This window comes from Oenanthe melanoleuca, chromosome 17 (assembly GCF_029582105.1).
Source record: "Oenanthe melanoleuca isolate GR-GAL-2019-014 chromosome 17, OMel1.0, whole genome shotgun sequence".
NCBI lineage: Eukaryota > Metazoa > Chordata > Aves > Passeriformes > Muscicapidae > Oenanthe > Oenanthe melanoleuca.
The window spans coordinates 4993961-5005984 of record NC_079350.1 but is presented as its reverse complement, the minus strand read 5'-3'; the positions used below and the strand labels follow the sequence as shown (position 1 = coordinate 5005984).

Below are 12024 nucleotides of genomic sequence, written 5' to 3'. Positions count from 1 at the left end.
TGGCTTGGGGAAAGTAGGATGGCATCAGTGCCTTTTCTTCCCCTATGGCACCTGATGGGTTTAATTTTTTTGGTTTGGTTTTGTTCTGTTTTGTTTTGTTTTTGATTAGTAAGAACAGGAGCTGCAGTGTATGTGAGAAGCAGACTAATGCTGGAGACAAAAGAAGCTTTTGCTGTGCTTCACTATTCATCAGCAGGCCTCTGAGTGTAGCCTTGTCATCCAATCCTGCCTTCATTTTGTACTTACAAGTCTACCTTGATTTAATTTTGAATTACATATTGTCCTGTTTGTTGCACAATAACTGGCAGTGTTGTAAATGGCTGCACCAAAGGGGCAGAGCAGCTGTGAGACCATAACCAAGGCAATGAATAAATACAGATGCAGCACCTCCTTCAGTGACCTGCACTGAACACATGCAACAGTGGATGCACAGCCAGGTGTAATATTGTGTCATCAGCTAGAATGGCCAAAAAAATGTAAGCCCTCAATGTGATGGGTTTGCAGGGAAAAATCTATTAAGTCTACTTTTTTTTTGCATTTGGAAACATCTCAAAATTAAATACAGCAGTAACATGAGCATCAGCTACCTGTCCACACAGTTAAATGGGATTCTTGCACAGACTAAAGCTCCTTGGTCAGTCCCTTTTTTTTCTTCACCTGCTCAGTGTATTGCTGGGGCTTTTCCAAAGGTTTGTCTGTACAATCTTCAGAGAGCTCCCAGGAAAAAGTGGCAAGTGCATAGTAATAATAGAGAGCATGTATTTCTAAGGAAGAAAAGCTAATTAGGTTCATTTAATTAAAAATTTTGGCACTGCAGGCAACTGCTTGTTCATTTTAACTACAGTAGCAGAGAATAGTTAAATTGTGGGAAGTGAACTCTGCTCAAGAAAGATGTTCCTAATTATAGAAATGCAAGGTTTATTACAAAAGGCACATTTAAGTGAACTGGGAAATGGAAAGGGGAGTTCTTTTTTTAATCAAAACATTTCATTATCTTTAACAGGAGTCTTCAAGTAACAAAGCTCAGATCCTCTTTACACAAGGGCAATCAGAATGCTCCAGTGCTTGTGCACGACTTGCAGTATTATTGTAGCCATGTTAACAGAAATCAAATTCTCTTAGTGTTAGCAACAATCCCACAAGTGAAAAGGCCTTCTTTTGTCTGTTTTCAAGTTGGCCAGAGAGAGAATGAGAATGAATTTCATATAAACTTCCAATGTAATTTATTATTTGTGTGTTGGCACATGCTTTGTATTTGTTTGGTAACATCATTTGTGTCCCTGTGTTTTGGCATAGAAGACCTGTCCTGGTCTAGTGTTACCTCCCTGAATACCTTACACTCTGGTCATAGTTCTGGTGGTTAATTTTTCTTTTTTTTCTCTTAGGTTTTGGTTCTAGTAACACAGGTTCTGTGTTTGGGCAAGCAGCAAATACTGGAGGCACTGTTTTTGGCCAGGCAAGTATTTATGGCTTTTTGTAGAAACAAAGGGCTGTAACATATGGGGGACTTGGTTAGGGTTCCCTATTTCTGATATATTTTTTAAATATAAAGTTTGATGTGTTTAATAAAATGTGTCCCAGTCTGTACTGGAGATATTTGCTGTTGTAGTAAGCACCAAAGCAGCATCTGCATGGATACTCCAGGGGGTATGGAGACACAAACATTTTATCATGTGCAAGATAAGATAGGTGCAGTATGTCTCCTGCCTTTATTCCATGCTAAGTGGAAAGTAGGGCAAGTGTAGGGCAAGTCTCAAAGGCATTATTCTGTGCTGTAGACAAGATTTAAGACAGATTTAAATAAAATTTCATGGCATTCCGTTTTGTTAGTTGATTGCTGTCTGATTTGTCAGCCCCTTCAGACATCCAGAGAGAAGGCCCAGCAGAGCAGCCTTGGGGGAAACACTGCTTTGACTTTGCTTAAATCCCTTTTTTGTCCTCTTTGTGTTCCAGCAGCCATCTTCTTCCACTGGAAGCTTGTTTGGAGCTGGAAGTGGTGGGAGAGGTGGAGGCTTCTTCACTGGTTTGGGAGGAAAACCAAGCCAGGATGCAGCCAATAAGAATCCCTTCAGTTCCTCCAGTGGAGGATTTGGATCTGCAGCTTCCCAGAGTAAGTGAACAAAACAAGAAAGCAAAATGTGCTGTGATTTCCATCTGCTTTTGTGATCCCATCTGCTCTTCTGCTGCTAATTGTTTTTGAGTAAATCCTGTGTGGATATGAAAGGCTTTGAGGGAGTAACTGGTGAATGTGTGATGTGTAATCCAGAATTTTTCTTCTAGGTTTATGGAAAACAAGTAGGGAAACCACTGAAACAAGCAAGCAGATGCAAGAAGTGTGAATAATATCTATATTCTGTAGAGAATTCTTGGCCAAATCCTTCCTAAAATTAAATACTCTAAATTCTTGTCACTGAATTTCTGCCTCCAACTTGGGTGGACTTTAGAAAGCTTTGATCATCTCTCATTGCCCTAAGTCTGTAAAAATTGTGAAGAATCAAATGTGAAGAACAGAATTTTTACTAACCTCTGCCTAAAAATTAATATCTTTATGTAGCACATGCAAGGTACTTTATCAAAATTTGCTGTGACATATGGATAAGCAGGTAGAAAGCACAGAGAAGGGGAAGCAGTGGCTGAACATGAAAGTTTGGAAACAAAGGAAAACTGGGAAAAAAATAAGTGCTGCAAGTGATTACAAGTAGCACTTCAAGCATTAAGAGGGAAAATCTATTTATTTTATTACATCTTTAATGATCCATTGGGATTAATGGTTGAGGTCAGTTTTCTAACCTTGCTAATTTAATAATTTAATGCAGTTCTGGGTTTTGTGATGAAACAAAACAGATGGTTCAGCAGAGAAGAGCTTTGCTTGTTCTGTGTCCTGCCTCTTGATGCAAAAACTCCCTGTAGGCTTATGAAAGATGAAAAAATGAGTAATTTCTCAGTAAGGCTGGAAAAGTTTGGCTCCTACTTTAAGGTCCTGTTAGATAATCTTGTGTAGAAATACTGAGCATTGCCAAAACAGCTGAGAACCTTTAATTTGTGGTTTGCTGATATTTGTGCTGTGTGGAGAGACTGATTGTAGCTGCTGGGATTTCTCACTTGAGTAATTGTCATTTACTGACAACAAATCATCCCTCCTGGTGGTTTACTAGATTCAGCAATAAAGGATTGTTAGTGGTCCATCAGATCCAGAATGGATCTTGGTTCTACTACAGAGTCCTGTAAGAAAAAGGGAAAACTCGTTTTCAGTGTTGCTTTCAGTGGGATGTTCATTGTGTGCTTGGGGTTGGGGAAAGAAAACTCATTTTCCTTTCTCCTGCTTCAGCTAATGAAGTGCAGTGTAGAATATTGTCTGCTATGAGTATTGGCTGTTTATAAATATTCTCCATCTCCCCAGATTCTTCGAGCTTATTTGGAAACAGCGGAGCAAAGACTTTTGGCTTTGGCAGCTCCTCCTTTGGAGAGCAGAAGCCTACAGGCACTTTCAGCTCTGGTGGTGGAAGTGTGGCCTCCCAAGGCTTTGGGTTCTCCAGTCCTAACAAAGCAGGTACTTTGGGAATGCACCCACTGGGACAACCTTCACTGTCTGGGAGATATTTATGTTCTGCTACTTAGCTGTCCACAGCCTGGACTCTGTGCATGGACAAGAATTGTCTCTGAACAAAAGTAAAAAATAACTAATGGCTGAGTGCATGGAGCTTTAACTGGTGGGTCCAAGGTAGAATTTTACTCTCTTATGCAGCATCCACTAAGCCACATCCTCATTCAAAAATTCCTGTTTGGAATGTTCATTCCAAAAATTCCTGTTGCAATTTAAGAGCTGAGGGCTGTGGAATCTAGTTCTGGTCTTATGTTCTGTGCAGTCAAGAGTACAGAACATGGAACTGAATAAATTTTTCCCATTTTAGATACTTCCTTGGAATATTATCCTAAAAACTTTGCTGTGGGTTTTGTAACCTCTTTTATCCCTGTTTCACTACTTAAAATATTGGGAAAAGGAAAGTGAAATATATTAATATGCATTGCTAAAGAGAGTGTTTGCTGACCAAAGCTTCAGCCCCTGAGATCAATGTTCTTAACTTTCTAGAGATAGAGGTAACAAAATATCTGATCTGTGTATAAATAATTCAGGCTTAGCATTTATTTTTTTCCAGACCTTTTGTGTTTACAGCCAAACAGTATCCATTACCTTGGCATGGACTGGAATTTCACCCTGGGTATTAAAATGTGCAGTGTATCCCATCCTCATCCCTGGTCAAATAAAGGAGCAAGAGTCCTTCATGTTCCATGTGAAACAGGCCAATAATATCAGCAGATGAACACAGAATGAAATAATCTGGGTAAAAATCCATTCAGAGCTGCAGGAGGCTGCTAAACCCTGAACAGAAATTGCCAAGAGCAGAGATAAGTTCTTCATTCCCTGCAGGCAGTTCCACTGACCTGGCATTTAATCCTTCCATTTTAGTTTCCACCACTTAAACCAGGATTAGATCATAGCCTGCATCCTGAATCTTAGCACCACTGAAGCACCTAAAACCCGAGTTTGCATCTCCTCTCTGATCTTAAGAGTTGGGGGAGACTTGCCAGTTGCAGCTTTCTTTCATGCATTTAGGCATTTCTTTTACCCTTATCCTTTGCAACAAAGCACCCTGCAGACTGGAACAAGTTCTCTGAGTGCTTTGGTGTCCACATGACAGGATGAACACCCCATATCTGCTCGGGAAGCTGCTCTTTGTTTTCTCTCTCTGCATTATTGTTTATGTGATACTCTTTCTTGCCCTTTTTTGCCTCTGTTTTGCTCAGGTGGCTTCGGTGCTGCTCCAGTGTTTGGCAGCCCTCCCACTTTTGGGGGATCCCCTGGGTTTGGAGGGGTGCCAGCATTCGGTTCAGCCCCAACCTTTTCAAGCCCTCTGGGCTCAACGGGAGGCAAAGTGTTCGGCGAGGGGACGGCAGCAGCCAGCGCTGGAGGATTTGGGTAAGCCAGGGAAAAAAACCTTCTTGCATGACAAGATTGTGCTTGGTTACCTCTGCTTTTACATGAAGATACTGTGTCATTGATTGGTAAGCTCAAAGCATCCTTGGTTTGTTTGTTTAAAAGTCAGTTAAGGTGTAAAACTAAAACTGGCAGCCCAAAGGAAAGAATGTGTGTGATCATTTTAGTGCTGATAAGTCCTGTGTTGAATCTTCAGCTTTAGAGATGTCAGCTGTGTGAGGAAATGTGAGGGTATTTGCTCTGTGTGTATTTAATGAGTGCAAATCTAGGACAAAAAACTATGCCTAGCAAAGAAAATAACAATTATTGTTATCTGTTACTCTGTCCAGACACTTTATCCTCTGGTTAGATTTGGGCTAGAGATGCTAATGAGAATTCAGGCTGTTCTCTCACCTGTGGGATGAGGCACTTGTAACAGTCTGTGCTCCCAGAGTGCTTTGTATTTATCCCTCACTGATTGTTTTTACCTGTTCCTGTACCCCTAAGCCTGTGCTTGGCACCAGAGCAGACAGCACATCATTCCTTGCTTTGTTCAGCAAATACAAAATTCCAAACCTTGCCAAGGAGCTGCTGCAGGAGGCAGCAAATGCAGTTCTTCAGCATTGTGCTGCCAGCCAGCAACACTCCTTCATGTCCTGCATTTACAGACTGAACAGAGCCAATTAAAAAGAGAAAAACTTCAGTGAGGAGAGGAAACAGGATGTCTCCCCAGTCTTGGTGTTTATATATTTCACAAGTGTTTGTCTCTTTGTCTGGTTTCAGGAGGAACTGCCTTTACATGAGGCACAGGGGGACATCCAGAAGTGTGGCTTGTTGGTTCCCTGTGAAGTGTGGGCAGGTACCCCTGAGCTGAGGGAGGTTTCCTGAAGGAATCCTGAAGGTTTCAGGTGCTCCTGCTGTCCAGAATGTGCAGCAGATTGAGGAGTCCCTTTGGAAAGGGTGAAATTAAATACAGGCAGCTTACTTAAATCTTCACAAAGGATGTGTTTGTAGGGATGGCTTAGCTTAAATCAACTGGTAGTTTGTTCAGTTCCAACATCAGCCATTGTGCTGCAGGATTTTGTAATGAGACTGAGTGACAACATGGAGAGCTTAAAGATAAAATAGGATTCAGAACAAGCAGCATGTTGATGGGAAAAAAAGAGGTCTTGCATAAGCAGTCTGCAGATTCAAGAAAGATAATTCTTAACTTGTGGGAAGTTTTGACAATTTTTTCTCTACTAGAAAGGTACAGACTCAGTCTGATATTTTCAGACTTCCCTGAGGATGTTGATTTTTAAAACTTTTTTAAAGAGTGTGCAAAATTCCCAGGCAGCTTTACAAAAATCCAAATCTCACCACAAAATGTTGAGCAATAGTTTAATTCTGCAGTATAATGTAGCATCTGTCCAGGACTTGCTTTCTGCCTTTCTCTTGAAGTGAAACTTCAAAAATCCCAGTTCTGAAGAAGTTACTTGCAACTACATGGTGTTGTATTAGCTCCAAGTTCCTGAGAATACTCTGCTGACTTAAATACATGTGATTCATACTGCTTCAATTCTGAAAAACTGCATCACTCAATAAACCATGGGGGTGTCAGAAATAGAAACCACTACACTTCTTCAGAGGCTGCAGTTGCATTGGTGGGCAAATGATATTTTGATTTTATAAACTAACCTCAAGTTGTGTTTTGCACAGCAGCTTTACAAAAGATCTGAAAATCTGGGCAAGATTGGTTGGATTATTACCAGGCAATGACTGCATTTCATGTCTTTTTTGTGTTTGGAAAAAAAAATCTGTCCATATTAAGCTGTTTCTTACTTATACTGTGTGCAGTCTTTCCAACAGGCCTCTTCTGGTTACAGAAGTTTGAACCACAAGTTTTCTTGTCAATATTTTCACCTCCTCTTCTTCACACAAGTAGACAGGATTTTTGTGTTGTAGATGGAGCAATCTAAAACCTCTTGTTCTAAACACATCACCTAATCTTGCTTGTTTATTTTTTTAAACTAAAAAAAAAAATTTAAAAATCTGTTTTGCCAAATTAGGGCCAGAGATGGCAAGTCCCTGAGCTGGCCCTGGTGCCTGCTGCTGTCTGTGGGAGCAGTGTGCACACTTGGCAGTGTCTGGGAGAGGAGAGGGGATGTCCTTTGCCAGGTGAATTCTTGTCACATTGCTGCAAGGGCTGTCTTTTATCTGCAGGGATAGCTCTCGATGTGCTCTGTGTTTGGCTGTTTTAAATCTCCTAGATGTGGATGGCTGGAGAGGTGGGTTAACATGCTGTCAGGTCGAGTTCTAAGTGAGAAGTGACAGGAGCTTGTGTGAGGCACAGCCTTGCACACTGTGACATGTCCAGCTCTGCTCAGGCTGCTGCTGGGTTTTAGGATTTTTGTGCACTTGCAGAGCTTGTCATTTGGAAATCTTCTTGTCTGCATTTTGCCCAGTGTAAGTTAAACTTGAAGGTTGTTCTTTGAGAATGTTTCTTACATTCAGAATGGAAAGAAGGGCAGAGAACCATGCTGCATGTCATGGGCTCATTAGTGTGTCATACTGAGAGCTTTGTGCTGCCTGGTTGGACAGAGTGGGTGGAGAAAGACACATTTCCATATATAAAAGTGTTTCTCATTTCAGTCCACAAAAGCAATTAGGGAAGTGATTAGTTAGAGGTGGTGGGGAGAAATGCCAGGTTGGTACAGATCTTCAGGGAAGCACTGTGGTTCAAAGTGGGCTGGAGAGAGAAAGGAATTGAGAAATCTGCAGATTTCTCTGGGCAATGGGGAAGGTACCCTCTGAAATTTGGGAATCTGGGTTCTGTATATTTGTGCTCTGGCTTTGAGCAGCTCACACCAACTCTGTGTTTGCTGCCCTGTTTGCGCAGCAAAACAATGCTGTACTTCTGGTGAAAACCACACACAGGGTGAACTAAAATATTCCATTTGATGGCTGGAGTTGGTATTTCCAAGCACTTGAAAACATACCCTGTGTAAGCATGAACATATTTGCCTTCAAGAATGGGAGCTGAATAGACCTTTCTATGTACAACAGTCCCTCCCAAACCAGGAAATCTCTTTCCAAAATGAACAATTATTCATTGATATAAATTGTCTCACCTTTTGATGTATCCTCATTTAAGGAATGCACTGTTATCATGGGTATGGGGAAAAACTTCCAATGTTTGCACACCCAGATTTTCTCTTTCAAACCTGCAGGTTTGGTGGCACCAGTAACAACACGGCGTCGTTTGGCACCTTGGCAAACCAAAACACGCCCACGTTTGGCTCCCTGTCCCAGCAGGGCTCAGGCTTTGGCACACAGAGCAGTGGATTCTCAGCTTTTGGGACAGGTGGAGGAGGTAGGAGAAGCTAAAATCACCCTAGCAGCCCCCATGTGTCTGGTTTTTCCTGGAGATTGGGTGGGAATTCAGCTGCCTGCCAAAATTCTGCCTAGTCCTGGTGTGCTGTAGGGAAGGCACCATGGCCAGAACTGAGGTGCAGGGTGGGCTGCAGCCTCCAGCTCCTAATTCCATCACTGACCTGCTGTGTGCATTGTCAGCACAGCACTACTTCTCTGCACACCTCAGGTGATTATTGCTTTGCACCCCTTTTTGTGGAGATGCTCTTTCTCCTCAAAGGAAAATACTGAGAAATAAGGAATATTTCTTCATTACCACATGCTTGGGTATATCTGTGCTGTAAGTACTTAGTGTCAGAGGAATATGCACTGGAAAATTGAGCTGGAACACCAACAGCCAAGTGTTTTTGTGCTGCAGTTCAGTGAAGCCACAGTGATTTAGGCAGGGCTCAGAGCAGAGCCCGTGCAAGGCCACGTTCCCTGGTGGCTGCCTGACACCAGGGACCTGCATTAAGCACAAACCACCTCCAGAAACAGCTCAGAGAGAGAGAGGAGCAAACCAGGCACATTGTCTGCAGGGCTGCTAATGAATGACCTGCCTGATGAGCAGTGAAAGCCAAGCTCTCTTAGGAGCCAGGCAAGTCACTTCTCTTGTAGATGGAGATTTGACTTTCATTGTTTGCCTATCCTTTTTTCCTGGCCTAAGGCAGGAAAGAAATATTTTTCAGTCTGTGTGGGAGGGGACATTTACTACAAATCCTACACATTCATTTTCCCTTTTACCAACTATTTTTCTTATCTTGCTTTTCTTTCAGGCTTTGGTTTTGGATCACCTAACACGTAAGTACCATTTTGTGTCTCAGCTCTTCCTTAAAAGTGCCAGTTGAATCAGAATAAAGAGTGGAATGCTTTACAAGAGCAAAGTCTGAAAATAGCATTTAAATACTAGTTCTGATTTCCATTTTGGTGATGCTGCAGAGCTCAAAGTCCAGGCTCTGGATGTGAGTTTTCCAGTGAGGTGTACCTGTCTCTTAAGAGAATTTCCACTTGGATCCTGCTCCTTCTCCACCTCTCAAGGACATGATGTGTGTGCTCAGGCTGTGTGTGTGAATCAGGAGTCAGCTCCATTTATCAGGTTGAAACAAGGAATGAAATAAATTGGTACTTTTGTGGCTGAAGTGAGATGATTTACAATTAAAGGTTAACTCTGTCATCTGCTCTGCCTCTGCCTGGCTGGATCCTTTCCAGCAAGTTCCTTAAACTTTGTTTCCCTGTCAGGCAGAGAGAACAGGGTTCTCTGCAGATGGCAGGCTCTAGAATAAGCACAATTACATCTAGTCAGTGTGTGTTGCTGCAGGCTCAGGTAAAAGAGGCTGGAAATACTCATGTGTTCTCATAAAAAGCTCCTGGTACTAGGGAGACTGGAGGTTTGATTGAGAGATCTGCTGAATTAATTCTGCCTGAGGGAGGCTCTAGCACTCACTTCTGTGGTTTTCTTTTTATCTTGCTCCACAGATCTTCCTCTGGATTTAGTGGATGGAGAAGCTAGGAACATCCTGAACTCTTCCTGTAGCTCCTGCATTCATGAGTCACCCACATGATCAATACCCAACCAGCTTTTCTTCTAAATACCAGTTCTCAGACCTTTTTTTTAAGAAAAAGATTTTGCTTATTTTTATGCAATACTTGTTTTCGCTCTATATTAAACTATTTTATCTGGCTTGATGTTTTTGTGGTGGAAGGGTTTGTGATCTCCCTGCATCAGGAGGAGATGGATGTGTGCTGGGCTTACCAGCCCTGTGCTGGGCTCAGCTTTCTCTTGTCCATCCCTTGCCTACACAAGGGAGTAGATCCAGTTGGTTCCTGACATAAACCAGCACATTTTTCATTAATAGCATGCCTGATTATCCCAGGCTCTGAAGAAGGGGCTGAGATTGCCCTGCTAATTTTAAGTCTAGGATGGGGCACATGCTTATCTCAGTGAAGTGCTGAAACTGAGTCATGTGTGAGCCAGAGGCTTAGTGGAGAAATAGGAAATTATCTGGGAAGAAGCTGGCAGCGTGCAGAGCACGTTCCCATGGCAGTAACATTCAGCAAAGAGGTGGGAAGTAAAAGCTCTCCTATTTTTACCTTTCTGTAAATCTTACAGAACTCAAAAAAATGGAACTCAGGTTCTGGGGAAAACTTCTGGCCCTGGAAGCAGACATGTGACCTCCATCCAGAGGCATTAGTGATTTTGCTTTTTTTGGCTTTGGCTGTTGGATTCTACTGTTGGATACATTTTTATTTTTTTTCTAACAGGGATAAGATTGTGCTTTTTCCCCTTAGCTTTTGGCTTTAGTCAATATCATTTGTGAAATTCTCATGTGTTTATACTTGAACATACTAAACAAATGTTTTAAAGAATGCCCTGAAGGCTTCTGGCCAAACATTTTTTTCTGTTTGATGCATCTGACCTCCATGAAACCTCCAAATGATGCAATCAGGTTTTGTTGCTCTGTGGATAACACATTTGGATTATCAGCTCCTGTGTTAGCTGAGTACTTGCAGATTGAATGGGATTTTCTTTTTGGTCCTATTAGGATGTTTTGAGGAGTTCTGCATTTTCTGTTTTCAGCAGAAACATTCTACTGTTTCTTTTTCTCTTTTTTATTTTTTACTATCACATGATATGATGACAGGTAACATTTTCTGGTTTGGTGGGCATGTGATCATTTTTGGGAGTTGTAAACAATTTATAACTTCTTGTTTTCATATCTGTTATAAACTACTTGCATTTTCAGTAGTTCCTGAACAAATTGTTTTTTTCAAATCAGCCTAAAAATATTTTTCTAATTGTTATCCTTGCTGAGCCAGGTGTCCTTGTCTGTGCACCTGGGAACAATGCTAGACAGGTTACCTTTAAAAATGAAGAAATTCAGTGTACAAGGAGTTTTTAGCTGTGGAAAGGCTTTGCAAGGCCATGGGCTCTAGGGCTTTTCCATATCCTCTGGATTTCTGCACCCAGGCATGCCATGGGTTGTGTTATGGACAGCACTTTTGGGATTTGGGTGCAACCTCCCAGTCCCTTCAGGGGAAGAGGGAGAGTTGTGGTGATCCAGGAACCACAGCACTGGGACAGAAGAAAGCTCCCAAACTGGAGCTGGTCTGGAGGTGAAGAAAAGCTGCAGGAGGATTGAAGCATGCCCCTCCCAGTGTGTTCTCCTTGACAAGACAACATTTAATGCCTAGAGGTGACACTGCTGTTGTGCTTTCCTTCCTCTTTATAAATAGCAGCTGGCCCAAACCACTGACCTTAAATTCTTTGCATTAATCTCCCCTCACTGTGGCATGTGACACCTCCTGGGGGGATATCAGCTGTGCACCCCCAGATAGCTCAGCAGCCTCTTGCTGTGGAGATTGGCTTGGTAAGAATGTGCTGCTGGCACGCTGAGCCATTTAAAGTTTGTCTTTTGGAATGATGGCAGCAGTTGGGGGTGTCCCTGCTCTGCTGCTTGGTACCTGTTTTAACTCCTGGCAAGTGAAGTGCCTTTAGAATTACCCCAGACCCTGACTGAAAGTACATTTTCTTGCAGTTGTTCCCCAATCTGAAACAGCCCAACCCCCTGAACTCTCTGCCCTTGAGAAACAGGTGCTGCTCCCTGTTTCCATAGTAGCTGCTGGAGGAGCTGAGCAGCTCAGGCTGATCGTGACCACAA

At 42.3% G+C, this 12024-nt stretch overlaps 1 protein-coding gene across 4 annotated transcripts in view; it reads left to right on the top strand.

The window, feature by feature from the left end:
- The window catches only part of NUP214 (nucleoporin 214), a 39100-nt gene extending 27992 nt beyond the window's left edge, over positions 1-11108 (top strand). For 3 of the 4 annotated variants that reach the window (XM_056505406.1, XM_056505405.1, XM_056505403.1), the window contains 7 exons: positions 1386-1456; positions 1954-2110; positions 3401-3550; positions 4807-4978; positions 8185-8327; positions 9142-9166; positions 9842-11108. In XM_056505406.1, the coding sequence (XP_056361381.1) occupies positions 1386-1456; positions 1954-2110; positions 3401-3550; positions 4807-4978; positions 8185-8327; positions 9142-9166; positions 9842-9875 (752 nt within the window). In that variant the 3' untranslated portion in view covers positions 9876-11108. The remainder of the gene's footprint in view (positions 1-1385; positions 1457-1953; positions 2111-3400; positions 3551-4806; positions 4979-8184; positions 8328-9141; positions 9167-9841) is intronic. The other variant, XM_056505404.1, reaches the window with a different exon arrangement.
- Positions 11109-12024: the final 916 nt, after the last annotated feature.